The sequence below is a fragment of the Stereum hirsutum genome, assembly GCF_000264905.1.
Source record: "Stereum hirsutum FP-91666 SS1 unplaced genomic scaffold STEHIscaffold_14, whole genome shotgun sequence".
Classification (NCBI taxonomy): domain Eukaryota; kingdom Fungi; phylum Basidiomycota; class Agaricomycetes; order Russulales; family Stereaceae; genus Stereum; species Stereum hirsutum.
Genome location: NW_006763144.1, coordinates 1467901 through 1494695, shown reverse-complemented (window position 1 = coordinate 1494695; position 26795 = coordinate 1467901). Strand labels below are relative to the sequence as shown.

Here is a 26795-nt window from a genome sequence, read left to right as displayed (position 1 = left end):
CACGCAGGCGACTCGTCGGAGAGTTAATCAATTATTATGGCAAGCAAACAGTTATATTTCCAAAATACAGTACATATATACATAACACCAACATCGTACTCGAATGACAGCATACGTGAGCAGCAACACACCCTGCTCCCTTCGACACGTCGACCGCACGATACAACTACGCAGCACCAAGTACAGTGTGAATTATGCGGAGCAGACGACGCGCACGCGATGAGGGCCAAAGAAAATGTTCACAAAGGAGAGTATAACAGATCGTTACCCATATTGCATTCAACCAGTTGTCAGCAGCTAGTCACTGAAGAACTATGAACGCACCACATATCCCAACACCCCCGCAGGACACGACAAGCACAAATCTGGACACGTCTCATCACGCCAGTATTCTCCTTCGGAATATAACAACCCAGCACATCCATCTTGGAAGGAACGAACAACGCCTGCTGAGGACAGATAGAGGGCACATGATACGCGAGAAGTGTTGACAGAGTAACGCAGGGATGACAGGCAGGCAGGCAGGCAGTGAGACACGGTAGCGATAACTGGCAGACGAACGCGAATAGTTGATAAGGATGTAGGAGCGCAAGCGATAAACTTCGGCGGACAGTATCCATGGGTGATAGCCTTGGGACGCGAAGCTAGGAGAAAATAACACGGCAGTGTCATGCACACACAGCCAAACGAGACAGACCTTCGGCCGCAATTGCGAAAGACCTAACCAATATTTGGGCCACACTTCGGTTCAGTCGACCTTCAAGGAGCGCATTTCTTGGAAGTCTGGAAGAAGACGCTACCGTTGTGCAGAGAGCGCGTAGAAGGGCCAGCTGTATCGGTCGGCAGAGACATCTTGTCAAGGCTAAGACGCGCATGGCGAAGATTGGATGTCGGAAAACCTGGAGTTAGCGTTGTTCACCTACCAGACCCTCGGAGTGGTGAAAATTGGCACCGATATTGCGAGTGAACGGAAATGCTCTGGCGACAGCTATTGCCCCAGCCCGATGGATTTCAAATGCAAAAAGCAGTAACAAAGATGAAACAAACTTGGGGGAAAGCGGGGATGGTCCCAGTGTAGAGGGGAAAAAAGGGGGAAATTTTGTCCTATGGGTTAAAACGCACATGAATAACAAGGAAGCGGTATCGAGCCCGTAGGAAACAATTGTCCCAGAGAAAAATAGCGATAACGTCGCAAAAAGCGCGGGAAAAGAGACATTTGCTGCAGATTGCTCGACGCACGAAAGCGTAATCTGCCTCTTGCACATCGTCACTGTCGTTGCCGAGTGGACTCTGCACATTGGACGTGCGCGATGTCGTTGGAGACCGTAGCCTCATCGCAACGCATCTATGGGCATAACAAGTAGCAGTGGCAGACATATCTCGTAGAGTGGGCGGGCAGCGAGGAGGTGGGCTGGAGAGAGGGATGATGGTGGGCGAGAGGAAGGAGGGTTTCATCCACGCTGGCCATCGATAAGCATATTCAGAGCCCGCCGGGACCTGCCGGGACGCGCCGGACCAAGCTGTGCCATTCGTGCCGAGCAGCGCAGCCTTAGTGCAGCACTGTGCAGCTCAGCGCTCAGCACTCGTCAGTGCCAGTTTGTCCACGACAGTCATCATGCTCGATTTTGCCTTCGGTATCGCTGCCGTATTTTTCTTCCTAGTCTTCCTAGCCTTCTTTCTTGTTGTCACCGTCCCTCTCAATGGCACGTTAGTTCGACTCCGAGCCAACTACAATCCGAAGGGACTTCAGCTCGACGAAGAGGATGGCGTTCAGCCCCATACAGGCCCTGTCGTCACCAGCTTCTTCGTCATGATGGCCAGAGTAAAGCGTCTGGAGGTACGTCTGTGGATCTCGCTCCTCTCATTGACATCAACCAACTCGAACATGACTCCCTCACTCAGGGTTGGTCGGGATTGTTTAAGGGAATGAGTGAGTGCATCTATGTGAGCGAGGTGTCATGAGACGCGACGTTCATTCCTCGTCCCGCAGTGCCCACTTTACTGTCAAATACAGTTCTTACCCTTTTCGGTGCTCTGTTCCTCGACGCTTCGCCCTCGAATCCGCGAAATCACGGAGTCTACAACGCGCCCTCGACCGGTATTATCGGGACTCTCGTATACAGCATATTCCTCATGCTCGTATCATTGCCTGCAGTCATCATCACCTACCGGTAGGTCTCCTTCACTTAAGCTTCATCTTTTTATTCAATAGCTGCGACGCTGATTTGGTTGTCCCGACAGAGCCATCACTACCCCTCACCGCCTTCCTTGGTTCAATCCCGTTCAGTCGCTGCACATTCTGCTCACCCCAACCGAACGTCGCAAGCCGTGGATCCTTTATTTGACGCCTGGTCTTCTCGCAGCAGAAGTCCTGCATATCACATACGTCGTAATCGGCCTTCGCACCTTCCGTATCCTCCTTTTGCCTGCACTGTCGGACCCTGAAACCGCGACGCCAGACCAGATTTCCATTCCCAAACTGGTCATCTACCTGTCTGTGGTCGTTCTTAGTACCATCGTCCTCTGCCCCTTGGAGGTCATTGCCACCAGACTATCCGTCCAGAGAAATCACGCCTCTGCCGAGTACAACTCCGTCGCCCAAGAAATTGACGGTGATGCGGAAGACGTCGCGGACTACGCTGGCGCGGAGGAGGATGTTATCGGGTATGTTCGCACGTCCCTTCTATCCGTCCCTTTCTGATCCAGTTTCCAGATTGAGGAGCGAGATGGATCCATACTTGGGTTTAGTCGACTGTGGGAAGCGCATCGTCATCGAAGAAGGCTGGCGAGCATTGTACCGCGGCTGGTGGCTTACACTTCTATTTGGTGGATTTGGGGCGTTCTCTTGATCTCTACGGCTGCCTCATTGGTCAGGGATGTACCAACTATATGATGCGGACCTTCGTCAAGACATGCATCTCATATGTATGTGAATGAATCTTAAGACTTGTAGATTAGCGTCACTTAGCTTACAAATTCAGCAGTTCGCAGGACTAAGCAGTTTGATACGAAACAGAATCGTCTATCCCTACACTAGTACAATCGCTCAAGATGATGTGCAACCTCGCAGTTGTTACTATCAAGTTATAATAACAATTCTCCGTTTACGATCTCCGGACAGTGTAAGGCTTGTCGCGAAGAGTCCACACATACCATCAGACCACCGTCAACGGATAGATCAGTTTGGTGAGCCCTCCACGAGCGGCATCTACCAGCGTCTACACAATTAACTCCTCTCGGCCTTAATATGTGCAATACAAGACCTCCAATCGACATCTCCGCTGAACACATCACGATCCTGTGCTCCCAAGGGCTACTTTACTGTAATCCTGGCAATCTTCCGTCCGTGACTAAGCCTAACGGTTTTCACCTTTCCGCCATTTTTGTTCAACTTGAGACCACACAGCGCTGATATGATCATCCTTATCGTTCCTCGGCTGTGAGGCACTCCCTCGTCCTGGATCGTGCAATGCACATTACATCACTGGCCTTGTAAGATGGTACTTGTCACATGGACGTAGCCGATGTTAGATTCTTCGGTGAAGGATCGAATAGACGGCAGGTCTTCGACGGTCATACCTCTGTTTAACTCGTTCCGTTTGCAGCTGGCCTCCGACCGGTATAGTTCGCATGAAGTACTTCTTTCCCAGATCCGTCAAGAAGCCAAGACCGGCCATATACTGCGGAGAGGCGCGGGTAAGTATCATCTGCGTCTTGCCTACTTTCTGCTTCAAAATTTCTCATACTTATGGCCTCGGTAAGTTTCTTTGAACTGTTGCGTCACGGACACTCAATCTTCTCGCGATTTCAATTGCTCAGCAGCCCCAATATACATCTGCACCCGGTAGAGTACATTCTCAGGAGGCGTCGATGCTCTTGTTGAATGACATAGAAGATCTTACACCACCTCCCATAATTCGGCATCCCGTGTCCTCATAGAGTGGAACTGGGGTCTCCTACTAGCACCCTCTGCAAAAAGGAGTTCAGGCTTATTTTCCGCGTCGGTTTTGACCAAGCTTTTGTATCGATCTGTTCTTTACTACGATAGGCTTCACACCTTGTCCGTATTTCTCCGTCCCGAGTGGCAGAAGTTTCAGACGGCGCCACAACTCAACTTGGTTTGTTCCCATTATTTCATGTCATTGTTTACTCACGTTATGCATTCCCGTGGTGAGGCGTGTCCGGCAATTAAAGTCTGTCCAGCGGATGAGCCCTTGGAATCTCTTGGCAACAAGCTTCTTGAATGTCTATTTCGAGGTAACGATTCCGTCGAGCAGCATACCAATCAGAGCACCATGGATCGCTCGGCGCTATGACATCCTCTACTTTCTCTGGATGTCATTATGCGCAGCCGATTGCACTGCTGGACTGAAGGGCTTTTCACCATCTCGGTCTCACGTTATCTGGAGTGCGCGTCTCCTTCCCTCTGGGAGGCTGGGAAGGTCTTTCTCACTCTTTCTCAGCAACAGAGTTGACCGTTAAATATGCCCGCAGTGGCGAGGCTACATTTTCCTACTCCCCCTTCCCTATCAATAAGCGATAGTTTTGAGGCCCGCGTTTACTGTGTCATTTCTCCCTCGATCTCATCCTTGTCGACTGTCATAACATGCCCGTGGAAGTCACTAATCAGCGCAAGCGATCCTCCCTTGATGCCACTGATGCGACAGTATCCTCTGGAGGAGATCACCGAAAGCGTCGCCGCAATCGAACGATGCAGTCATGCATTAACTGTCACACCTCTAAGCGCATGGTATGCTTCCACCGTTACGAATCGCCTTTAATTTATTGATTCCCTGTTTGCCAGTGCGACCGAAAGCGCCCCTGTGGCCGCTGTACGCAACTTGGGCTCGTGAGCACCCTAATTGCTATTGATTCTACCGAACTTTATTCACTGACATTTTCCGTTTCCAGTCTGGTCTCTGTGTGTTCGAAGTTGATGATCCAAACCATGGGTCTGTTCTTCGCGGTGTGATGGTGATGTTAACTAGCTGATTTCTGACTGGAATATAGGAAGGGTCCTGATGCGGAGCTGGCCCGTCTTCAGAGTCGTATCACTGAGTTAGAGGGTATCATTCGGGATGTAAGGAGGACACTCAATTAGAAACCGACTTCTACTTATCAGTGTTTATTATAGATGAAGTACAAAGGCCGTCCTCGGTGGATCGAGCCTGCAAGAATCGCGAACTCCGATGCAGCTGCTCACGGCACAAGTATTTCTTCTTTGGTTGTCGATGGAAATGACAGCAGAGAAACGGCGTCTTCCAATGCGAAGCAACGTCATCACCAAAGAGCAATACCGGTCATGTCTTCCGGTGTATACACTGCCTACGACCCAGGGGCGGTTACATCGTCCCCTTCTTGGCCTTCCAACCCATCTACATCTTCCGCGAGTTCCCCAATCGCGCCCTGTCACCCTTCCGAATGTCGCGCACATACAACGAATTCACCCTTGCCATTGCATAATGGTCCCAAGACGCAACCATCACCTCTTCCCCCACCGCCTGCGTCTTTGTTCCCAGAGCTCGGAAGCGAGGGCCATCTATTCGCACAATTAGTGAACGAAGTCATAGACGATGAAACTGTCCCATCGCGCACCGGATACCATGATAGCATTCACTATTGTAATTGCTTAAACGAACCTGGAATACACGCCGTCATCGCCAACCTCTATCCAAGAATACGAAAGGCAGAGGAAGTCCTCAGCTACTCGACGCACATGTCAACTTGCTTGCTCTTGCGGCGACTCAACGAGATTGATGCTCTTGTAATGTCAGTTCGATTTGGCCATCTCTATCCTCCCGCTCTTCGGCGATTGATATTTAACCCTCAGGACAGCACTTCGGAGCACTGCGTCTCCTGACCGAGCCCGCTCGTGGCCTGCAGCCGCACAATTTTCGGATCGTCCTTTGCATCATGACTCAGACTGCCTCAGTCCAGTCGTCACTCCCGACGCGGTCCAAATTCCGGCATTTGGTGAACAGTCGCCCACGCCCGCGTATTCACTCCCTCCTGCCAAGCAAGCATGTGTGTCGCAAGTTGACCGCCCTTGTCAAGTCCTCGGGGAAGACCCTTTGATGTGCTGGGAGCCCCCTAGTTATTATGCGGAGTGCTGGGGACGTGCAATTCAATGAAAAATGCATTTTAGTACGTATAACATTAGTTTGAGGAGTCCACGAGTAATTCCCGCTGTGATACTCCCTACTTTCCCATAGCGTATCGTCACAGCCATTGATATGGTCCTCCTCTCGCTTGTATATATATGTTTCCCAATGTGCAGTGCCGCGAACTAGCCACACGATCGTAGCGATTCCATACTTGGCCTGAGGTGTCCGAGGGATACTGAGAAAGATTAGTTTGGCCTCGTCGTGCGATATGTTTCTTTGCTCGCATAGAGTTGTGCCTCCGGCTTCACACGCGCCCGAGATAAGTATCACACAATTGTTCGACTCGAGCATACGTTGTGCATCATGGGAGATGGGGTGAATTGCATAATGGTTGTAGCGTGGTCCATCACTACTGCGAAAAACCAAAAAGCAGGAAAGACGCGGTCTTTGACCACGTACTTCAAGCAAGTAGCCAATTAACCGGGAGGCCTCGAAGGTTCGGGTTGGAACTCCGCCATGCTGAGTCAGCCGTGTGGCCTCTGCAGCTCGTCGCGTCCTCAAGTACCGAAGCATCTTCCCTTGTACGACCATCAACTTGAACTTAGGCATCGCAACGTCTTCACTATGGCTTCACATTTGGTACGCATTTGTTTGGAAGTGTCTTTATTCAATGAACCTCATACGAGCTCGCTCTACTGTTAGGCAAACATCTTTGGAACAGAGCAGGATCGTGTCAACTGTTCTTTCTACTACAAAGTGCGTCACCCTTTGTCGTTTGTCGACTTATTATCTCATAGTATTCTTGACCAGATTGGAGCATGTCGCCACGGCGATCGCTGCTCACGAAAGCACATCAAGCCACCGTTCTCACAGACAATCCTTCTCCCCAACGTCTACCATAACCCCGCTCATGACCCTGTGTGCAAGTTGACGCCGAAAGAACTTCAGGATGGTTTTGATGCGGTGTATGAGGACTTGTACTGTGAATTGTCGAAGTTCGGTCACTTACTGGAGCTACATGTGAGTGTTATAGCGCCCTTCCAAAGCCTTCTCTACTATAGCTGGCTGACGTGCTCCAAGGTTTGTGACAACGTCGGGGACCACTTGATCGGAAATGTGTATGCTCGATACGAGTGGGAGACAGAAGCTCAAGCTGCCGTGGACAATTTAAACGACCGCTGGTATGCAGGTGCGTGTAGTCCTTGGTCGCCAATGATTCTCTACTAATACACTTCCACACATGACTAGGACGTCCACTATATGCTGAGTTGTCGCCCGTCACAGACTTCCGGGAAGCATGCTGTCGACAGAACGAGAATGGAGAATGTAACCGGGGTGGTTTCTGCAACTTTATGCATCTCCGCCTCGCTTCCAAAGAGCTTGTATCAAGCTTGCGGCACGGACAGCGTCTAGAGCGCAAAATCAACCCCCCGCAGAATGCAGGTGGCGCAGGTGGATGGGAACCATCCAAGCGCGAGGGTGGTCGCGGTCGTAGCGCCAGTCCATCGAGGAAGGCTGGTAGTACTGGAGAGGATAGGTGGACAAGGAAGTAGGGTTCGTCGTGTCGTGTGTATCTTTCGCTGTCTTCAGTACATCATGTTTCCCCAATGTGTAATCAGTGCTTTTTATTCTTGTGCCCCTTGTGATCGTGAATTGAACTGATTTCGCTCCAACCCTGTGCTCTTATCCACAGAGCTTTCAAATGCCTTGGAGTAGTAAGCGTGGTGGTATTCGAGGTGAGGTGATGATCTACGGTGGCTATCAAAAGCGTAAGAGTGTCCGAAGTTAGGGAACATCGAGCCTTGATGGTCAAAGAAGGTATGTGCACAAGAGGGGAAGGACTGAAAGTTAAGTACAAAATAATTATGACCGCTAGAAAGGGCGGCAGATCTAAGCAGCATTAAGTCTGACCTTGCTATCGGGTTTGTCCTTTGCCGTGAGTGGATCATATTTCATGTCACTGTGGACTGCCGATATGTGACACATTACGGCGCTTGGGATAACATCATCCATTCGGTGATGCCAACAAACCTTTCGACAGCGCAAGCGAAGGGCGGCCAGCGTTAGGGTATCGACGATTCAATCTCTCGAGTTCTGCTTACAACCAGCGTGGCGATTGCGAACGATGCGAAGGACGTGAGTAGAAACTCCCGTGCGTGGAAATCTCTATCAAACCATCCATCCACGATACACACCGCGTTTTCCATCGCTCAATAAGTCGGGCCATTGGACCACAAAACTAGGTTGGTATGTAAGCTTGATTGGTATACCTGTGACATTGAGGGCACATACCTGTCGACGACGGAACGGAGCAGTTTTCCTGACAGTGACAAGGATTTGACACGAGCAAATGACTCGATGTATACCATCCTGGGAGACGGTATTCCTAGAAACTGTGCCCATACCTCGGCATCATATGGGGGGCGGATCTGCATAGTAAAAGACTTACTCGATTGAGGTACGCAGCGACACAAAGGGAGAAGCATGTTCCCGGACCATTGAGAACGAGAACTTCCGGAAGGTTTGCATTCAATAACCGTGGGGCGAAAGTGAGGCGCCAGATAGCAATGAGAAGAGAATACAGCGCTGTTGGAGGTGTAGCAATGAGTGGCTGGTGCACACGGCGAGCCCGCGGAATGGTGACGATTGTGTAGGGGGGTTTCTCCTGAAAAGCATAGATGAATACCCGGACGCAAGCGGAGAGCGAGTTGAGAGAACGAAACCGGTTGTGAGATCGATTCCTCCATTTTAGAAGCTTCGAGTGCGATGGCTTTCTGCACGCTGAGCAAATCGCCCTGGCTGACAATGTAGGTCCGAGGAGTGTACCGCGAAAAATCCAGGGATCCGAGAAGAGTGAGAGACTCGGTTGTATGACCTCCTAAGACAATGGTCATCGAGTGGATGGCACGTTTTATGCACATTGCACCGACCTGATCCTAAGAAAACGGCAAGACTGCAGGTGTTGGTGGTTCGCGGTCTTCGGATCGGTTGCGCTTTGCACGCAATGTAGAGCCGAGTGCAGATTACAACCAGAGCAACGAGGATTATGAGAATAAGTGGCATGGGAATGTCTAGAGATGAGCTGATTGGTGACGCTGTTGAGCTATCGACCAGCAAAAAAAATCAAGCCTCTTGATTCCACAGTCGAGTCTTCCAGCTGAGATCATGAGAAGAATATGGCTAATGCGACTCGAAGAGCGGACAACGATCCTCTTGTGCGAACATGACCACGTGGCCGCGTTCGATGTGGCGTTGCCCCTGACGCGTTCACCTCTGTTGAACTTCTGGCATTCGGGCTTGTTCTGTCTCTCATTTTCTTTTCACGCCGTCAAAGCTCGCGACTGCAAATATAATGAGCACGGACGCCATCCCAGTAGACAGCGATACCATTATCAGCTTACGGAGGGCTATAAAGGATTGCACCGAGCGAGGTCTGAGCCACGCGTCGAAATGGTCCGTATTCCTTTGTATGCTCGCAGCCTCAAGCTGAGAAGTAGATTAGGGCCGCCGAGCTTCTAGCTTCTGTCCCACTGGAGAAAAAGCGCGCCGTCCCAAAGGAAATCGCGTTTGCATCTACACCTTCTAGACCGCCACAATCACGAAGCCCCCTCATCCCAAATCCCCCGTCCACAACGTCTCTCCACATTGATACCGGTGGCGTACCAGTTCCACAGATACCAGCTACGAATGTCGAGGATATTGGCGCGCGAATGGCAGAGATGGACATAGAAACCAATGAGGAGGACCTTCTGTCGCAGGGAAGGGCATGCTTTGATTCAAAGGAGTTCCTGCATGCAAGTCACTTGTTGAGCAAATGCTCGAGTGTCAAGGGACAGTTTCTCGGTCTTTATGCGAGATATTTGGTGAGTCTGTGCCAGTGCTTCTCCCCCTAAGGTCAGTCTACTGAATGTGTAGACTATAGGCCAGTGAGAAGCAAGCGTTGCGCGATTGGAATAAGATGGATGGTGAGTCTCTGTTCTAAACGTTACCCTCGCCACCACGGTTGTATTTGACCAATTACATAGGCGATAGAAATCAACCTACGGCACCAGTCAACGTCTTGCTTTCACAACTTTACGAGTGCGCTGCTCAAATAAGCAATACCGATCCATGGATCCTTTTCATGTAGGATGTCTATTCCACGTTAAACGGTGAATCGCTGACGCTGATAATTGGTTCAGTCGAGGCCTTCTGCTTTATCGCATACAACGACGAGAAGAATCAATTGAATGCACAATACGCTCCATAGAACGATATCCTTGGAATTGGTCTGCTTGGACTTTATTGACCAACCTGGTCAATGATGGCGAAGAGGTATGCTCTGCAACTGTATGGCTTCTCGATTAATGGTGATCTTTATTAAGTTTAGCTAGCAGGCCTCATCCCGCTGATACCTCTCCCACCGACTCACCCTCTCGTTCAATTTTTTCATATCAAAACGCTGAATGTTCTACATCAGCCGTCGGAGAATGAGATCGACATGTGCGATAAACTTCTGGCTCCTGATTATTTTCCGAATAGTCTGTGGATTATGAGCATGCGCGCTACTGCGTTGTATCATCTTCATGGTCCGTCTTCAATATCATAGATATGTAACTCAACTCATGTGTTTCTCCCAGACTTTGGCCAGGCCGAGATACAGTTCAAGAAGATCCTGGAACTTGATCCATATCGCGTAGACGATATCGATATCTATTCAAACATACTGTATGTCACTGAGGACCGGCTACGACTATCCAAACTCGCACACGAGTTCCTGACAGTGGACAAGGATCGACCGGAAGTATGCTGCCTCGTCGGTTTGTTTCTTTCCCTAGCAAATAATCGCCAAACTCTAACCGATATGTCTTTCAGGAAATCATTACTCACTACGTGCTGAACACGACAAGGCTATAAAGTATTTCCGTCGGGCAACACAGCTCGACCCGACATATCTTTCAGCATGGACTTTAATGGGCCATGAGTACGTCGAGATGAAAAACTCACATGCCGCGATCGAAGCCTACCGTATCGCCGTTGGTTCGTGCTACCATATTCAGCGCATGTCTCCTCCAGCACTAATACTATACAGAGGTGAACAGAAAAGACTACAGAGCGTGGTACGGACTGGGCCAAGCCTACGAACTCTTGAACATGCATCAGTATGCGCTGCATTACTTCCAACACGCCACATCACTACGGTACGCAAATAGCTCTTTTGCGACCTTTCACCAGCTAAATCTACTCTCACAGACCGTATGATGTTCGATTATGGCAAGCTCAGGCGGCAAGTTACGAAGAGATGGGAAGGTCAGTTTTACTACAGATTTTATTCTGGTCTGTCGTTAATGTTTGGTCTCCCCTAGACTGCGTGAAGCCGTCGAGTGCTACAAACGAGCCCTTCTAGGTGCTGACGTCAATGAGAGCACGATCAGCTTAAAGCTTGCGAAACTGTACGATGACCTGAAGGAGCAGAAGGAAGCAGCAGACTATCATATGCGAGTCATCCACGTCTGCCGTGCAACTCGTGAGTCTTCACGATATGCCCCCCACCGCCATTTCCTCACCCTTTTGCAGAGAAAATGCTCGCCGAATATGCCAAATCCTGTATCTATGTCGCTAGATTCCAGTTCCAGACTGGAGGAGACCTGGATTTGGCGAAAGATCTATTGGATAAAGTAGCAGGGAGCAATGCAGAGGATGCAAACGAGGCCGCAGAGTTGGTGAAGAAGGTGAATGCGGCTATAGTGGCCCAGGTGGGTGCTACGCATGAAGAGTCATCCGCATTGGATGGGACGGTAGTAGCAGGGACCAACATTTAACGAAGCCTTGTAGTCTTGAAGTAGATGTATGATACATACTTGTCATGCGTACTTGTGTGTGCTCAGCCAACAAGTGAAGTGGAGCCTACCCTAAAGCGCTTTTGCGCGAGCGATAATTCTCACGCGGTCACGAGCCAATTCATGAAGATACAGCAAAGGGCGTAAGATGTCGAACGCTCCAGGACCGTCGTTCTCTCAACAACACTACCCCAGTCAGCCTGTTTTTGCCTCAAAGGGCACCCCATTACCAGTATCTGCCCCTTGGCCTCGATCTACAGTTGCTCCGAGCGTGCCTTCAGCGACATCGTCTGCCGTCGCTCCTCCTGACACCTTCCCTGCTGATGCCAGTTCGCAACCTCCGTTTACCTCTGTCAATGGCTCGCAATCACAGCCGAAAAAGTCTTTCAGTGTAAGATTCACTGCAGAAGAGGAGAGACATGCTTCTGAAGTGTCTTCAAGGTGCGTCATGCAGTCACTTATGGCCATTCGCAGTCCATTGATTCCCTCGCCCTTCCTGGCCAAAAATCACCCAGGGTGTCCCAATGCCTCTTGTCACACCATATGTCAACTTTGTTGCCAGACATAGACTCTCCATTTGAGAGTGCTGAGGATGCTGTGAATCGACTCCTTCCCTATCACATATTTCAACATCCGAAAGAGGACACGGGCAAAGGCAAGAGGAAGGCCACCGAAGCGGACCTCCTGAAGGAAGAGATCAAAGGTGCGAGCATCTTCGACGACAGCTTCACTTGATATCTGAAAAGTCCCCTTCTGCTATAGACACTCGTCAAGCACTGCAATTCCACAAACGCCGGCAAGCATTGGAAAATAGATTCAGGCGCGCACGCATAAAGTCGGGAAAAGTTCGTTCACTGTCCACCATTTTTCTTCTCGCATTTCTCACGTGCCTGTTTCATAGCGCACCGCTCCTGACGATCAAGCGTACTTTCTCGCTCAAGCAGTTCTAGAAGGCGACCGTGCGGAGACGACCGCTCTGACCGCTGAACTCCGCAATGCGCGAGCCGAACTGGATAAAATTGAGCGCGACAAACGACAAGCAGCCATGCCTCCTCGAGCCCCGTACTATGCGTCCGCAATGTCGTCAACTCCCGCCTACTCGCACCATTATCGTTATCACTATCCTTATGCACAACAATCGGGCGGCCTCACTCAGACGCCGATATCATCAGATGCAGCCATGGCAGCTTATAACCAATCTCGACTAAATTCTCCGAGTTCAAATACATCCACTACCCCGGCCTACACCCCTGCATCCTATACCACCCCTACATCATACAACACCGCCGCATCTGTCACGACTCAAGCACCCGTGCCAGCTTCCTCCGCTACTCAAGCCGCGCCAGCCACTCCGACCAAAACGTCGATTCCTGTCCAACTACCGATTGCCTCGCTTCCAGCGTTGCACGCATTGGGGATCATGCCTGTTCCGGCCGCTTCGGTCCCTACTCTTTCGACGGGACAACTACCGCCAGCAGCCGTCCTACGAGAAGCCTCTCCCGATGGTCGTTTCCTCACCCTCGAGATCAACGTCCCCTCCCTCCAACCCAATCAAATGAGTGGTCTCGCCGTCGTTCTGAACTCGCTAGCCCGCGGCACGAATGGAGCAGCTACCGCCGCATCTGGGACCACGCCGACCAGCACTGCCCCTCCGACATCCTACCCCGTGTATCACTATTCACCGCAATACACAGTTCCGCAAACGCAGCCGACATCGGGATATTCTACGTTTCACGTTAATCAGAGTTCGCCTCCTGCTTCTGGAGGTAGTGCGTCAGGGAGTTGAGTCAGGAGCGAGGAGGGCAGAAGCAGAAGATATTTTTATCGTGTACGCTGTAGTGTATGGACTAATGGCTAATGGGCGTCGGGTAGTCATGTTATTGTTAGAGAATCGTTATATTTCATTATGCTGACAAAAGCTTCTTCCATACTTTTTTGAGCGACTGTGAGATTACTATGTACACTTAGCAGAATTCGTCTACAGGCTCAGACGTTGCGAAAGAGTGCGTCGTCGGCTGTGATACCGTCAAGAGGCGTGCGGAATTGCAATCGCGCACATTGGAAGGTCCTCGGCTAGGAGGGGGGGGGTCGACCCCCCTATAACGTTATGCTCCATTTCGGGAAGTCGATCGGACTTCGGGATCTGTGTGGCGGGGTGTGCTCTTTCGACGAAACAAGGGGAGCCCCGCTCATAAAAATGATTTCAGCTGACTATATCACTCTTGAACAATATTTAAGTTTGTCCATAATTTTTGGCGGTCAATATTGATGGTGGTTGGCGACTTTCGCTGATGTGCCACAAACCTCCTCGGCACGGGTGGGGGAGTCCAGAAAGGCAATTCTTGCTCGGCTATCACCCCCACCCCCTTAGCCGAGAGCTGCCGAGAGCTAGCCGAATGTCCGAGCTGTGTGCCCGATTCCAATTCCGCACACCTCTTGGATACCGTCCACGAAGACTCCACCTCGAATCGTGTCTTCGTCCAGCTCTTCAGTCAACCCCGCTTCTTTGCAGAGTTTCAGGAAGTCCAGCGGAGGTGGTGCAGCGACTGTAAGCTGATAGCGCTTATTGGGGCCTTCGCGTCGATATCGCTACGGAAGTCATTCGCATTAGTGAGGAGCCAGCGAAGACTGCAGAGCTAGAAGGTCACGAACGTGGAGCGAGATACTGTGAGCGTGCAGATATAGTCGTTCTTTGACGTATGTCGGGAGGGATGTGATCTCGTCAGCCGGAGGTGTTCTGGTATATAATGCATCACCCAGAATTGGTGCTACGGGAGAGGGAATGCAGATCAGCAGCCTGTCAAATGGTGATGTCCTGTGTGGCGAACATACCTCCGAGAACACGGGAAAGGTGAACACGGAGTTGATGCTTTAGTCCTGTGTGAAGCTGCAAGCGGACCAGAGATAGAGGTGCCTTTTGCTAATAATCGAATGCTTTAGTTTTGCCCATCACCTGTTTGAGGCCTGCATACCGAAGACGCCAACAGCTCCCAGGAAGTGATGGCGGATTTTTCCACTTGGGCTGTACCTGTACTAAGCGCTACGTGTCCATCCTCAATCACGAGGGGAGCAGAAATGATTCCTGTGTTGGTTTGAAACGTTTTCTTTCCTGCACGGACGAGAGCGAGGTAAGACTTTTGGACCTCCCGAGACTGGAATTGCTGGGAAAGTTGTTGCGCGGCCTTCTTGTGTTTGGCCAAGACCAACACCCCGGTTGTCGGCTGGACGGGTTTTAGCAGGGAGCGAAAGAATAGGAGTAAGAGTTGGCCTACCTTATCAAGTCGATGCAGAGGGTACGGTAGCTCATCGAGACCAAGATGCTTTTTGATCGCTATGACATGACGACGCGACGGCTGGAGTTCAAGGTGGAGTTACGGTAAACTGGAAGCAACGGAAGATGTACCTGTCAACATTTTATCGAAGTCGACTACATTCTTGTGATTCTATCGCTGCGCGTGAGTCACGAGAAGAATCCGCCGTGAATGGACAGAATGCCAGGTAAGACGATCATACCGCTCTCGATGTTGCCTGCGCCACTAGACTGTGTGGTTTATTGACCACTATCAACGCACGGTCGTGGTACAGAATGGACCTTGCGAGTGTGGTGGCATTCCATTGCATGGAGAGAAAGGGAGGGCGTGGTCGGAGGTTGGTCGGAGGAAGGAAGGTTGAACTACTGGGCCGAGCGAGTGGCGAGCCGGGCTATCTCCGTCGATGACGTGCCGAGGCGTACGGAGACCTAATTTGGATTTGTGCTTCAAATCTTTGAGTGATCTTGCTCCACAACGTCACTCAACTTCGCGCAACGCGAAGCGCCCAAGATGAAGACATATATATATATACTCTCTCGTGTCCTCCCCACGTCACAAGCAATTACACCCAAACTCTCCGTACGACTTCATTCAACTCACTTCCTCTTTCCTGACCCTGACAGACATACCTCTCTAGCACACCACATACTTTGCCGTAGGACGCGATGACCACCCCACTCCCCCTCGAACTTCTCCAGGACATCTTCGAGCTCGCAGCATGCTCAGACGTCTCTGCCGCCTCTCGTCTATCCACCGTCTGCCGCACTTCTCACAGATGGACTGAGCCACTGCTCTTCCACACTGTCATCCTTGAGACCCCCCGAGCACTCAAAGCGTTCCTGAACGCCATCTCTAACAAACCAGCAGGCTTCGTTTCTACACGCGTCAAACACCTCGGCATCTTCACCCCTGGCCCGAGCAAAGCGATAGCCCGGGTGCTCCAATTATGTGCGGGCGTCACCAGCCTCGCCTGTGGCGTCCCTCTTCCACCCAACATCCAGCTACCCGCGAACGCTCTTGTGTCTCGTGAACAACATCTCCTCGGTCTGTCCTGTAGACAGGACTGGGACGCGTCTGCCCTCGACCCTTCTGTCACCCACCTGCGCGTTCATTTGACCAGGTCTGACTGGACTCCAGAACGCCTCGCCCAGCTTCGTTGTTTGTCCTCCCTCACACACATGGCCGTCATCTGTCGACAGTCCCCCAACGCTCTCGACGACGTTCTTCCCATTCTTCAAGACATCCTGGAACACATTCCATCCCTCGACATTCTCCTCGTTCAGGTCACGGGTCGTCCAAAGCGCGGCACCAAGAGCCTAGTGGAAGAATTGAATACCTTGGCGTCCAACAAAGAGCCGCGGCTCGTCGCTGAGACTGCCCCGTTTAGCGTCGTGCGGCAGTGGGAGGATGCATCGAGAGGAACGGGAGGTATATGGGCTGATGCCGAAGTGCAGGTTGCCAAGCGGAGATCACAGGCGTCGCTATCCCTTCACCCTAGTTCTGCATGAACATGTGTAACTGCACGTATGTACTCGCCCTATTTCAGCTTTTACTATAACATATTAGGAGGATACTCTGCTTTGGGAAGTTGGAGCGATCGATCCCTTTGGCAATTTATTTCCCAGTGTTCCATACTTCGAGATGCCTCTTCTCATGCTCTTGCATGTTCGCAAGGGTCTTTGGTCACCGGGTGAATATTTCGAAGTTGAAGATTATCCTCCAATGAGAGGGCCTCTGCGAGAGTTCCTTCCTTTGTCTCGGTTTTTAGCGTTTAAGAGCTGTAATTAGGAGAGGCGTGCCTTGCTAGAGCCATATGCATCGGCTGCCCTGATACGTCCAAGACTCGCCTAGTACTTATAGGAACGTTCAAACCCTTGAGCAAAAGCAATAATGATAACACTATAGATGAGTACACAGCAATAACGACCAAAACAATTAGAGTTGCGACAATAAGTAATTTACAGAACCTTGACAGAACCCAAAAAGAGAGTGACGCCAATACGAAACCTCGAGCAAAATGAGTTAGCGAACACTGGTCATCGACGATTACCGGCCTGAGCTTGTGCTTCCGCGAGCCGCTTCCCCTCTGCCACACTCCCGTACTTCATATAGGCCTCGACATCATCCCAACTATTACCGCAAGATCGTCAGCGCAGATACGAATCTCAAAAGAGCTGGGACGTACTCATATACTTTCGTGCTTTCATGCCCATGCCTACTATGATGACCTTGGTCTGCATCATACCAGCCCATCCCACTTCCACCTGCGTGTCCACCACCACCACCGCTGCCACCGCCACCGTTATACCCGCCACCCATAACCGCCTCATTTCCTACTCTTCCACCCATACTGCCCACTTGCCCTTGCCCATGGGCATACACAGGCCCAAAAGTCCCATAATCCCTATCCAAACCTGCCCCATTCACCGGCACATCACTCGGATGCGGATACACATCTTCCTTCACGCTCAATTCCTGTGGATTATATTGTCCCCTCTCGCTTACATACATCGATTTCCTTCGGATCGGGACGCTCGCGAATTGTAGAGGATGGGTCGCTTGTGATAGAGGCGCCGTGAGTGATGGTTGCCTGATGGAGGATTGTGCTGCTGATTTATGTGTTGCAGGGAGAGGGGGTACGATGGGAGGGAGGTCTTGTCTAGGGTAAGCTGTCGTGGTCCATTGAGTTGTATGGTCAAATGGAAGCGAGTGAGGATGGCCCTGATCTGGAACATACGACGACGACGACGAAGCGGCTTGTGAGATATACGGATTCGTTAGCGCGTCACGTTGGTGTCCCTGTCCAATAGACAGGTCCCAGGATGTGTGGGGGATGTGCGCCTGATATTCAGATGGTTGTACCGGATGTTGAGACTCCTGTATCGAGGGCAGCTGATGAGTATAAGCGGGAATTTGGTACCAAGAGTGTTCCATCGCTTGCTGGTAATAAGGATCCGAGTCCGACGATACGTCCACAGAAAAGTCGGCATCGACGGGGGGCATGATTTCGAGTGGAATATCGTCTATGCCCTCTGGTTCGTCCGTAGCCTGAGGAATCGCAGTCTGAAGATAATGTCTAAACAAGCAAACAAACGAAATCAGCAAAACTCGAACCATGCGCCCGAAGAGAAACATACGCAATCTCGCTTGCCTGCGCCCATTTCGGCACGGCCCAATCCAGTCCCTCCATCAGCGACTGCACATCCTCAAGGAGCGCCTCGATCTTGGTGGTCTCCACCAGACTCGGATCAAGGCCCTTCAGCTTTCTCGCTTTTTGCCTCGCCTTGAGGACCCACACATTCAGACACAGGATAGCGACACAAAGCTCTGTCGCCGGCAGCAGTATTGACTCGTTGAACATGCCCCGCCGACGCAAGGCCTCCAGAAAACGGGTGATCGATTTCGCTGCGTTGACGGCTATAGCGAGAGAGGTCATGGCCTGGGAGGGGGCGGTCCCGGGCAGTTGAACGTCGTTGACGCCGAGGAGGCGGAGACGGCCAAGGGTGGGCGGGAGGAAGGTTCTGTGGATAGTGATCTGGACAAGGTTGTATGTGATGTAGAGCGTCATTGACTGATCGGCGAAGACGGGATCTGCCATGTTTGGAGACCATTTCACTGAGAGGTAGATACGTCAATAATTACATGTGATTTGGAAAAGTCAAAATCGTTGGTCACATACGATGATCAGGAACCAAGCTGGTCCACTTGGAAAGAGCGTCGTTCATCTCTTTGAGGATATCCTCCGGTTTTTGCTGGTCCGCGAAGCCCGGTAGGCCTTTTGGCTTGTGGATGGCGTACTGCACGCGAATATGGTTAGCGAGAAGCATACGGAAAACGAAAACGGATCGACAGACTAACAAAGGTCCGTAGAACGAAGTCTATGATATCGGTCAACCGCAACCACAGGTTGTACGCCGTGACCCTGGACGGGTTTCCCTCAGGCTGTTGAAACGCGAGTTCGGGGTCGTCATTCTCCCAATACTCATCATCCACTTCCAGCGGAAGTTCTGCGTCGAAGCTTGCATCATAGTGGTCATATCAATACAAGGCCACGGTATTAAGGCAAGGAAAATAGAATGAACTTGCTCCTCTTGATGCGTCATGCAGGGCCGCCCAAGCATTACGCTGCCTATCCGGTCCTGACCAATAAGATACCAAAATACGCGCTTCCAGAGCTCTTCTTCGACACTCGGTTTCGAGCCGTAGACTCTACGTCGGTGGGCGCCTACATCTTGGACCTTGCGAATCCCGGTCCCGATAGCGATCCAAGCAGAAGGATGCCATGGAGTCTCTCGCATGAAAGTAGTTATCAACTGAGTAGTTTGACGAATGTTAACTGAAATGTAATCAAATCTCAATTGAGAGGCGTACACATAGTGTCTGGACTTCGTTCAGGCAGGCTGGCGTAAGCCATGATCGCTTGATGAGAACGACATCTTTGGGTGAGCGGGCAAAGTCAGAAACACCGATAATCAAGGATCACGCAGTGAAAGTTGTACACATTACGGAATGGAAATTACGCACCCATGCACGCAAAAAAGAACCGACAGCCCGCCTTCTGCCACCTATGTTCGTCTGGTTCTTCGTCTGGCAGCACATCCATGAGCACGCGCTCATCCTTCGAATACCGACTTGCGATAGCGAACATTGCCATCGACAGGCAGGCAAACCAAATATCAGTGTCGTGCATCTTGTCTGCGAATTGTCGTTCGTATGTGGGTCGATGCAGTAACGGAAACGTGCAGTTCACATGCCGAAAGAAGAGATTGATGAGATCTTGTGCGAGGTCAGGTTCTGGGAATTGATTGAGTAGGTTTGGGAAGGACTTTGGGGACGTAATGTGGACACGCTCCCAAGCAAGCTCCCACTGCGCAAGGTCAGGAGAGTATGAGCGTGATGGACATCAATCCGGGCGACATCAGCATCAGCATCATGAAGTGGAGCAAGAAGATTGCGAACGGAGCAACGACATCGAGAAGTGAGCGGTCAGCGGGATGTTCTGTGATTGGCAGACTGAATGTATGAATGTAGTACAACGAACTTACGGGTGGTGCCTTCCAAAACTCTTCCCGTCTGAGCGAGCCGCGTTCAATTATACGCCTTCGAGCGGTTTCTGCGTCGAGTTTATCTTCATTGTCACCGATCATATCGTTTATGTGCATCTTCCTGAGCTCTCTGGTCGTGGAGACGAGGTGATATGAGGAACTCCTGCCGTAATAGCGTGTCTGTGTTTCAAGAGAGTGGTCGCCCTTGGTGATCGAGTCGAGCCCGTGCAATGTTAACCGTTTCGCAACAGTGGTGAAGTCAGTCTTAAGGGATAAGGGGTCATCTTCCGAGTCTGAGGATGCATAGTCCTCGGAGGGGTCTGAATCGAAATCTACGTCTTGAGAGACGTTGTTGATGGCAGCAGCAGAACGAGTCTTGCGGAGTCTAGACATAGTGTTGAATGCGGGAAAGGAGGAATAAGGTATTGGGGGAGCGAGACTTGAAGCTAATCTCCTGTCCGGAAGACGAGGTGGGGGTGGGGCCGAGTCCGGGTCGTCATTCTTCCAAGAGTCGCGAATGAAGGGTGGGCCTAACTCGTCAGAGAAGTCTACTTCTGGGCGTAGCTATAGTATAGACATAAGTGAATCGTTAGATGCCTCCCATTTCGAATTTCGGAAGGGGAGGGTGTAATGCGCCATATGTCAGCTGGGGAGAGACGAAATCGGCATACTCGTTTGAGAAGTGCATCTAGTTTTTCCATTCTGTCCTCCATGCTGATAACATAACTAACCAGGCGCAGTATTAGTGGGTAGTGGCGCAAAACATGTCGTTCTGAGAGAGAGAGTACGCAGCAGCTTACGCTTTAGGGGGTCCTCTGGGCTTGGAAGCCTCGCTAAAAAGCGCCAGGATGAGCAGGAGACGGCGGAGGTACAGAAAAAGGCGAGACAGACAGGTATACGCATGATCGACTGTTTTGTATACAGTTCGAGCAGATGTTGTCTGGCATCTTTGGTCCGTCACAACGGGTCTTCCGTCTGCGACAGGCATCGCAGGCGCGCTCGACATTGCGCTTTTTGTTAGAAGCTAAGCGATCGGGCTGAGCAGTTGGGAGCGAAGATGTAGAGGCCCTGTGAACGAGGGAGCGCATGTGTGTCGACGTCGTTTAGGACGGGCCAAGAGAGACGAAAGATGGGTGGAAGACGATTGGTTTGGCTTGGACGCCGCTATAAGTATGAGTGCGAGCGTCTTAACTCGACCACGATCGACGCACCGTTCTCCCGGGCTCAGCGTCATTCGTGAGCATGATCTAATTAATGACTGATCCCTCTTTGTCCTCGTCGACGCCGACGTCCGCCACCCCCCGCCCTCATCACCGCCCTCGACGTCGCGCTCACTCCAACATGTACCTCTCCTCTGCTCTCATCCGCGCTCGCCTATCCATCCGTCTTCAAGCTTCGTCCTCTACGCCAGCCGTGCAGTCGCGACTGCAACAGCCTCTGCGCACTATGTCCTCACGCGCGCCCTTCGAACGACCGCGTCCATCACCTCCTCCTCTCCCGGCCGCCGACCAGCGAGAGTTTGAGGAGCTCGTTCGACGAGCACAGGCTCCTCTCAGCCACCCATCATCCCTCCCAACCTCTGCACCATCAATAGCGGAAGAAGATTTGTTACATCCAGACGCACGCAAGCCCCTCGAACCCGAGTTCGAGGGCGAAATCAATCCAAAGACCGGTGAGAGGGGTGGACCCAAGAGGGAGCCAGTCAGACGATGGACAGAGGAAGGGGGCGACTGGAGCTTCAAGGGGCGAGTGTCGGACTTTTGAGGCTGATCGGAGGGAGGCCAGTTTGCACACATATCAGCCGTGCGTCTACTCTGTAGTCGTGCAATGCTAGTCTTTTCAATTGTGTTTCTAGTGTAATAGCTCATGGTCACAGAGATCGATGGTTGTGTCGTTTGTTGTGCTGTAATTGTCGTTCATTTCATGAATCCGAGCCCTAAGATCGGGTTAGGGTGTCTTCGGTAGTCCGAATCCGAGTTGGCTCAAATGAGAATGATCTGGGGAAACGGCAGTATCATACGCAGCGGACACAATCGTCGTCCTGAAGTGCGACAACCATGTCCCGACGTTCGCTCAACACCGCGTCTGCCAGCGAGGAACCGTCTGGTCCCCTCAGCGGCCCTAGCACTCTTGATTGGCGTCGCACACGGCTCCTTAGAATCGGATCTGCTCAGAACCTCCAGCAGCCCGACCCTCCAGGCGGCGTCGAGTCTGCTATAGACTCGGAACACACACCTCTAATCACAACAGGCCACGAACGACCTTCACTGAGAGCACATCATTCTTCCTATGGCGCCCTACCCACAGGCGGTCAGTCCCGTACACAGTCTAAACCTTCTTTAAGCTTCCGCGCCCGTCACGGCCATCCCCCTCTCCCAAAGCTTGCCCTCCCCACCCGTCTCTCCATCTCCAATCCTCCCACCCCCTTCGACCGTCACTCCTTTCGCATCAACGCACAGCGTCCAATTTCAGCTTACGATGCCCCTCCCGGGCGCAAGACCACCGACGACGACCTTGCAGCACCCGAAATAGTCGCCAAAGCGAATGGAATCCGCGTCTGGTGATTGCTTTATTTCCATTCAACCTGTCCAACCTTGTTTTACTAATGGCCCATTCAGGTATTCCTCCTTCTCTTCTATCGACTGGCTCCATGATGCTATCAAGGTGAATCTACATTTCGTTTGTTCCGCTACTTAACCCTGTCTGATGCGTGCTAGGACCGTGCTCGCCTCTATCGCCTGCGTCGGAGGAAATCCGTTCGAGGACGTGTGCGCAACTTGGCCGATCGCCTTGCGGGGTGGTTCTTGGTGACAATGGTCGGCTTCCTAACTGCCCTCGTCGCCTTTCTCATCGTGCGCGGCGAACAATGGCTCTTTGACATCAAGGAAGGATATTGTGCTTCCGGTTGGTACAGGGCAAAGCGCTTCTGCTGCCCCTTTTCCGCACCTGATGATGATCTGGTGTTGAGATCGTCTAACTCTGTGTTCGTCACGATGACCAGTACGGCTGAAGAGGCATGCGGTGCCTGGAGGACATGGGCACAGGTCTTGAGCAGGAACGATGCTTCAGAGACATCCGAAACGGTCATCGAATACTTTGCCTACGGCTTCTTTGCTGTACGTGATCATCTACATCGCAATAAAAATATGTCTGTTAACCTTGTCATCATCATCGGGGTTTACAGTTATTGCTTGCCCTGTTGTCCTGTCTGTTGACGATCTACCTCACTCCGTCCTCTTCCTTCTCTACCCGTAAAGATTCCGGCGTCCTGGCTCCCCAGTATGTCGACGAGAATGCGAAGGATAAGTCAGCTTCATCCGCCTCGGATAGAGGCACACCTCGCAAGGTGATGTACTACGCTGCAGGGAGTGGTATTCCAGAGATCAAAACCATTCTATCTGGTATGTTTCTCCGCGCCTCCTTCTAAATGTCTAATATAGATGACGTGATTAGGCTTCGTGATTCACGGCTACCTTGGTGGTCGTACTCTATTCACGAAGTCGGTCGGGTTGGCCCTGAGCGTTGCATCGTATGTACATTGCCTATGTTCGTCGGACGTGTCTGTAATGATATCCCGTTTCTAGCGGTCTCTCTCTCGGCAAAGAGGGCCCCTTCGTTCACATAGCCAGCTGCATCGGTAACATCATCAGTCGCTACTTCACCAAGTACGAGAATAATGAAGGTGGGAGCTCTTGCGTCCATATTCTTAAAGTGTGTCTGCTGACTGGACTGTCTAGGAAAGCGTCGCGAGATTTTGAGCGCGGCTAGTGCGGCAGGTGTTGCGGTCGCTTTCGGAGCCCCTATCGGAGGAGTTCTCTTCAGCCTGGAGGAAGTCTCGTATTTTTTCCCTCCAAAGGTCATGTGGAGAACGTAAGTTGTTTTTTTGCATTACCTCTCGGCTTATTCAAACTTTATGGACTAAACGTGCTCTTTCAGTTTTTTCTGTGCGATGATTGCGGCAGGATCGCTTCGCTTCTTGGACCCATTTGGCACTGGCAAGATCGTCCTCTTTCAGGTCACCTACGACAAGGACTGGCATGCCTACGAGCTCATCCCCTTTCTCTTCCTCGGAGTCATCGGCGGTGTCTACGGTGCCTTTTTCTCCAAACTCAACTATCGCTGGTCGCGCGATGTCAGGAACAAGTCCTGGCTCCGCACGCATCCCGTTGCTGAGGTCCTCTTAATCACGCTCCTCTCGACCGTGCTCGGTTTCATCAACACGTACACCCACATGGGTGGCACCGAACTTGTGTATAACCTTTTTGCTGAGTGCCGGACTGGCTCTCCGAATACACACTCTGGCCTCTGTGTGTTGGACCCTCCGAGTCAGGCGTGGCCGGTCATCAAAGCTGTGTTCATCGGTGCGTCCCGTCCTTTCTGTGTGATATCTCGACGTTGAACTTGTCTGTGTTTTGGGTGGTACCCTTAGCTATGGTGGTCAAGGGAGTCTTGACGATCATCACCTTTGGTCAGTCCCTTTTTCGCCGCAAAGAAGCCGTCTTCCGAAACTGACATACTAGCCGTTCGTTTTGCAGGCATCAAAGTACCCGCAGGAATCTTCATACCATCCCTCGGGGTTGGAGCTTGCGCCGGCCGTATCGTTGGCATTCTCATACAATGGGCTCAATGGCATTGGCCACATGCCCGCGTGTTCCGCTCATGCGGAGGAGATCTCGACTGTGTGGTTCCCGGGCTGTACTCCATGGTCGGTGCGGCGGCCTCGCTGAGCGGCGTGACGAGGACGACGATTAGTCTGGCTGTGATCATGTTCGAGCTGACCGATTCATTGAGTTACGTGATTCCGGTTATGTTGTCGGTGCTGGTGGCCAAGACGGTGGCGGATGCATTGGAGCCGAAGGGTATCTATGATCTTGTCATTGAGTGCGTACCTTGCACCATTGCCCTACTCATGCAATCACCCACCCAGGTACATATATGGTACTGACACGCGATTTTCTGTAGTCTCGCTCAACTCCCTTACCTCGACGCCAAACACGAATATCTTTGGGGCAGTCTGGGGGTTAATGATGCCGTGCGTACATAACCTCCTGCGTCATGTTGCGCAGCCATCCGTAATGATCATTGTCACCCACAGGTTGAACGCGAGGTGGAAGTAATCCGCGTTGACACGCCTCCGACGGTCAAGACCCTCCGCGATCAGCTGCAGATCGTCGTTGCCTCTGGCTACGCAGACGGCGGGCTTCCGATCCTGTATCAGGACGATGGCGGCTCCAGAATGGTTGGATATATCGGAGCTAGTGAACTCGAACATGCTCTCAGTATGCCTATACATTTTTCTTCCATACTATGATCTGACAGTGCAACATGTGGCTTTCTACAGGCATCGTAGCTGACGAGGCGGACAGCGCAGTACACTTCACTGGCACGAGGGGATTCAGATTTACCGACCTATCGTCTTCGTCCGTGTCATCATTCATCAATCATCCGTCAGGTTATGATCCCTTGGATTTCAGTGTTTATATGGACCAGGTGAACCGAGCTCCTATTCCTTGAATGACCTCGCCGTCTGACCAACCGATCCACAGGCGCCCCTGACGGTTCAATTGAACTCTCCGCTAGAGCTCGTACACCAATTCTTTGTCAAGTTAGGCGCACGCTATGTCGTCGTCCAAGACTCGGGAGGATACTGTGCGTACTCTGTTCTTTGTGCAGCTTCGGTAGATATTGACACCTTTTGGCGATATAGACGAAGGCGTAATCGACAAGAAAGCGTGGCTTGCGTTCTTGGGAGAGCTCGAGCATAAGGCATACTAGTTCGCTATCAACACCCTAACGACCTTTCATGACCGTTTCCCAACATCTTCGACTCAGCCAACTATCGGATTTCATTGCAATTTTCAACATTAATATTAAGCTTCTTCGACTCTCTCACACCAACTCGATCTCCATGTATTTTTTGCTCCATCCATCTGATTTTTGATATTTTCTCCATTACTTATTTTTTCTTGGTTGTTCGGACCCGCCATATCCTTGACTCGGACCTCTGTGCTCACATCAGCTTACTACCTCGCATGGATCCATCATACTACCCTACGAGCTTGCGTTTACCCTAACATATTGATGAGTGCTCAATGCACCCCACAAATGAGATATTGTCTGTTTGTTGCTTCTTTAAACGCATACAGGCTGTATGGTTCTATGGGATGTGTTAGACTTCTGCGGTCTCCTCAACTGTTGTGTGTCACGGTGAATATAAAGATTCTAGAGGACTTCGGACAGAACTGGGACCGCGCCGAGTTATCGGTTCGGATTGACGGAAGGCGTGGAGGGCGTGCTCGAGCCTCACCAGGCTTCACCTGCTCCCGTTCTCCGACTCTGGTTCCATTACCCCTGTGACTCTGGGCAGGCAAACGCAAGGCAGTCATGGCTCTCGATAGCCCCTCAGAGCCTTCTTTGGATCACCCTCATGGCCAGCAGGATGTCCCTGAGAACGAAGGCGACTACTCTGCACGGATGGAGGAACTGTTCGACAGCGACCACGACGAGTCCTTCGAG

At 51.4% G+C, this 26795-nt stretch overlaps 11 protein-coding genes across 11 annotated transcripts; 7 read left to right on the top strand and 4 right to left on the bottom strand.

Moving 5' to 3' along the window:
• Positions 1-279: 279 nt before the first annotated feature.
• On the bottom strand, positions 280-1425 carry STEHIDRAFT_149385 (uncharacterized protein). The gene is made up of 3 exons (XM_007308184.1): positions 612-1425; positions 325-548; positions 280-297 (listed from the first exon to the last, which is right to left on the bottom strand). The coding sequence occupies exon 1, from the start codon at positions 1296-1298 to the stop codon at positions 906-908; it is 393 nt and encodes a 130-aa protein (XP_007308246.1). The 5' UTR covers positions 1299-1425; the 3' UTR covers positions 280-297; positions 325-548; positions 612-905.
• Positions 1426-1568: 143 nt separating this feature from the next.
• Positions 1569-3102, top strand: STEHIDRAFT_124395 (mitochondrial carrier). The gene is made up of 5 exons (XM_007308183.1): positions 1569-1837; positions 1903-1930; positions 1991-2171; positions 2242-2664; positions 2714-3102. The coding sequence occupies exons 1-5, from the start codon at positions 1616-1618 to the stop codon at positions 2847-2849; spliced, it is 990 nt and encodes a 329-aa protein (XP_007308245.1). The 5' UTR covers positions 1569-1615; the 3' UTR covers positions 2850-3102.
• A 1504-nt stretch (positions 3103-4606) lies between these two features.
• STEHIDRAFT_63656 (uncharacterized protein) lies at positions 4607-5101 on the top strand (the record flags this gene model as incomplete). The annotated part of the gene is made up of 4 exons (XM_007307709.1): positions 4607-4750; positions 4805-4849; positions 4912-4952; positions 5011-5101. 4 exons carry the CDS (start codon positions 4607-4609, stop codon positions 5099-5101), a joined length of 321 nt encoding a protein of 106 aa, XP_007307771.1.
• A 1627-nt stretch (positions 5102-6728) lies between these two features.
• On the top strand, positions 6729-7657 carry STEHIDRAFT_133857 (splicing factor U2AF subunit; the record flags this gene model as incomplete). Its single annotated transcript, XM_007308182.1, has 5 exons — positions 6729-6743; positions 6807-6860; positions 6915-7124; positions 7185-7293; positions 7353-7657. The coding sequence occupies 5 exons, from the start codon at positions 6729-6731 to the stop codon at positions 7655-7657; spliced, it is 693 nt and encodes a 230-aa protein (XP_007308244.1).
• A 150-nt stretch (positions 7658-7807) lies between these two features.
• Positions 7808-9222, bottom strand: STEHIDRAFT_102669 (glycosyltransferase family 1 protein). The gene is made up of 5 exons (XM_007308181.1): positions 9035-9222; positions 8828-8982; positions 8554-8766; positions 8397-8497; positions 7808-8343 (listed from the first exon to the last, which is right to left on the bottom strand). The coding sequence occupies exons 1-5, from the start codon at positions 9165-9167 to the stop codon at positions 8274-8276; spliced, it is 672 nt and encodes a 223-aa protein (XP_007308243.1). The 5' UTR covers positions 9168-9222; the 3' UTR covers positions 7808-8273.
• A 234-nt stretch (positions 9223-9456) lies between these two features.
• Positions 9457-11955, top strand: STEHIDRAFT_171193 (TPR-like protein; the record flags this gene model as incomplete). Its single annotated transcript, XM_007308180.1, has 12 exons — positions 9457-9557; positions 9607-9967; positions 10027-10069; positions 10130-10229; positions 10286-10418; positions 10474-10672; positions 10724-10903; positions 10959-11123; positions 11176-11284; positions 11337-11393; positions 11450-11610; positions 11661-11955. 12 exons carry the CDS (start codon positions 9457-9459, stop codon positions 11903-11905), a joined length of 1854 nt encoding a protein of 617 aa, XP_007308242.1. The 3' UTR covers positions 11906-11955.
• A 116-nt stretch (positions 11956-12071) lies between these two features.
• On the top strand, positions 12072-13709 carry STEHIDRAFT_160701 (uncharacterized protein; the record flags this gene model as incomplete). The annotated part of the gene is made up of 4 exons (XM_007308179.1): positions 12072-12364; positions 12439-12626; positions 12686-12768; positions 12825-13709. 4 exons carry the CDS (start codon positions 12072-12074, stop codon positions 13707-13709), a joined length of 1449 nt encoding a protein of 482 aa, XP_007308241.1.
• A 468-nt stretch (positions 13710-14177) lies between these two features.
• Positions 14178-15569, bottom strand: STEHIDRAFT_171192 (pseudouridine synthase). Its single transcript, XM_007308178.1, has 7 exons — positions 15437-15569; positions 15327-15366; positions 15196-15254; positions 14896-15144; positions 14756-14843; positions 14576-14691; positions 14178-14512 (listed from the first exon to the last, which is right to left on the bottom strand). Exons 1-7 carry the CDS (start codon positions 15542-15544, stop codon positions 14312-14314), a joined length of 861 nt encoding a protein of 286 aa, XP_007308240.1. The 5' UTR covers positions 15545-15569; the 3' UTR covers positions 14178-14311.
• Positions 15570-15899: 330 nt separating this feature from the next.
• STEHIDRAFT_102660 (uncharacterized protein) lies at positions 15900-16784 on the top strand (the record flags this gene model as incomplete). Its single annotated transcript, XM_007308177.1, has 1 exon — positions 15900-16784. One exon carries the CDS (start codon positions 15900-15902, stop codon positions 16740-16742), a length of 843 nt encoding a protein of 280 aa, XP_007308239.1. The 3' UTR covers positions 16743-16784.
• Positions 16785-17164: 380 nt separating this feature from the next.
• On the bottom strand, positions 17165-22336 carry STEHIDRAFT_171190 (uncharacterized protein). The gene is made up of 13 exons (XM_007308176.1): positions 21491-22336; positions 21171-21432; positions 21080-21112; positions 20951-21005; positions 20280-20843; positions 19759-20101; positions 19606-19670; positions 19321-19547; positions 19093-19252; positions 18914-19031; positions 18372-18849; positions 17420-18310; positions 17165-17364 (listed from the first exon to the last, which is right to left on the bottom strand). Exons 2-13 carry the CDS (start codon positions 21365-21367, stop codon positions 17271-17273), a joined length of 3225 nt encoding a protein of 1074 aa, XP_007308238.1. The 5' UTR covers positions 21368-21432; positions 21491-22336; the 3' UTR covers positions 17165-17270.
• STEHIDRAFT_63677 (uncharacterized protein) lies at positions 22337-26054 on the top strand (the record flags this gene model as incomplete). Its single annotated transcript, XM_007307711.1, has 16 exons — positions 22337-22839; positions 22898-22943; positions 22997-23250; positions 23281-23395; positions 23464-23680; positions 23733-23808; positions 23864-23961; positions 24017-24149; positions 24216-24640; positions 24709-24747; positions 24815-25160; positions 25242-25311; positions 25375-25558; positions 25621-25769; positions 25826-25928; positions 25987-26054. 16 exons carry the CDS (start codon positions 22337-22339, stop codon positions 26052-26054), a joined length of 2826 nt encoding a protein of 941 aa, XP_007307773.1.
• Between the last annotated feature and the right edge of the window lie 741 nt (positions 26055-26795).

Bases quoted from the DNA above. Each gene is read 5' to 3' on its own strand.
- STEHIDRAFT_124395 (XM_007308183.1), top strand. From the start codon at position 1,616: ATGCTCGATTTTGCCTTCGGTATCGCTGCCGTATTTTTCTTCCTAGTC. The intron at 1,838-1,902 runs GTACGTCTGTGG...TCCCTCACTCAG, and splicing joins CCAGAGTAAAGCGTCTGGAG to GGTTGGTCGGGATTGTTTAA. The intron at 2,665-2,713 runs GTATGTTCGCAC...TCCAGTTTCCAG, and splicing joins GCGGAGGAGGATGTTATCGG to ATTGAGGAGCGAGATGGATC.
- STEHIDRAFT_149385 (XM_007308184.1), bottom strand. From the start codon at position 1,298: ATGTGCAGAGTCCACTCGGCAACGACAGTGACGATGTGCAAGAGGCAG.
- STEHIDRAFT_171192 (XM_007308178.1), bottom strand. From the start codon at position 15,544: ATGCAATGGAATGCCACCACACTCGCAAGGTCCATTCTGTACCACGAC. The intron at 15,367-15,436 runs GTATGATCGTCT...GCGCAGCGATAG, and splicing joins CGCAGGCAACATCGAGAGCG to AATCACAAGAATGTAGTCGA. The intron at 15,145-15,195 runs GTAGGCCAACTC...AAACCCGTCCAG, and splicing joins CTCTGCATCGACTTGATAAG to CCGACAACCGGGGTGTTGGT.
- STEHIDRAFT_102669 (XM_007308181.1), bottom strand. From the start codon at position 9,167: ATGCCACTTATTCTCATAATCCTCGTTGCTCTGGTTGTAATCTGCACT. The intron at 8,767-8,827 runs GTTTCGTTCTCT...GCTTTTCAGGAG, and splicing joins AGGAATCGATCTCACAACCG to AAACCCCCCTACACAATCGT. The intron at 8,344-8,396 runs GTATGTGCCCTC...ATACCAACCTAG, and splicing joins CTCCGTTCCGTCGTCGACAG to TTTTGTGGTCCAATGGCCCG.
- STEHIDRAFT_171190 (XM_007308176.1), bottom strand. From the start codon at position 21,367: ATGCGCTCCCTCGTTCACAGGGCCTCTACATCTTCGCTCCCAACTGCT. The intron at 19,671-19,758 runs GTGCGTAATTTC...GCTCACCCAAAG, and splicing joins GTTCTTTTTTGCGTGCATGG to ATGTCGTTCTCATCAAGCGA. The intron at 19,253-19,320 runs GCAAGTTCATTC...CTATGATGCAAG, and splicing joins TGCATGACGCATCAAGAGGA to CTTCGACGCAGAACTTCCGC.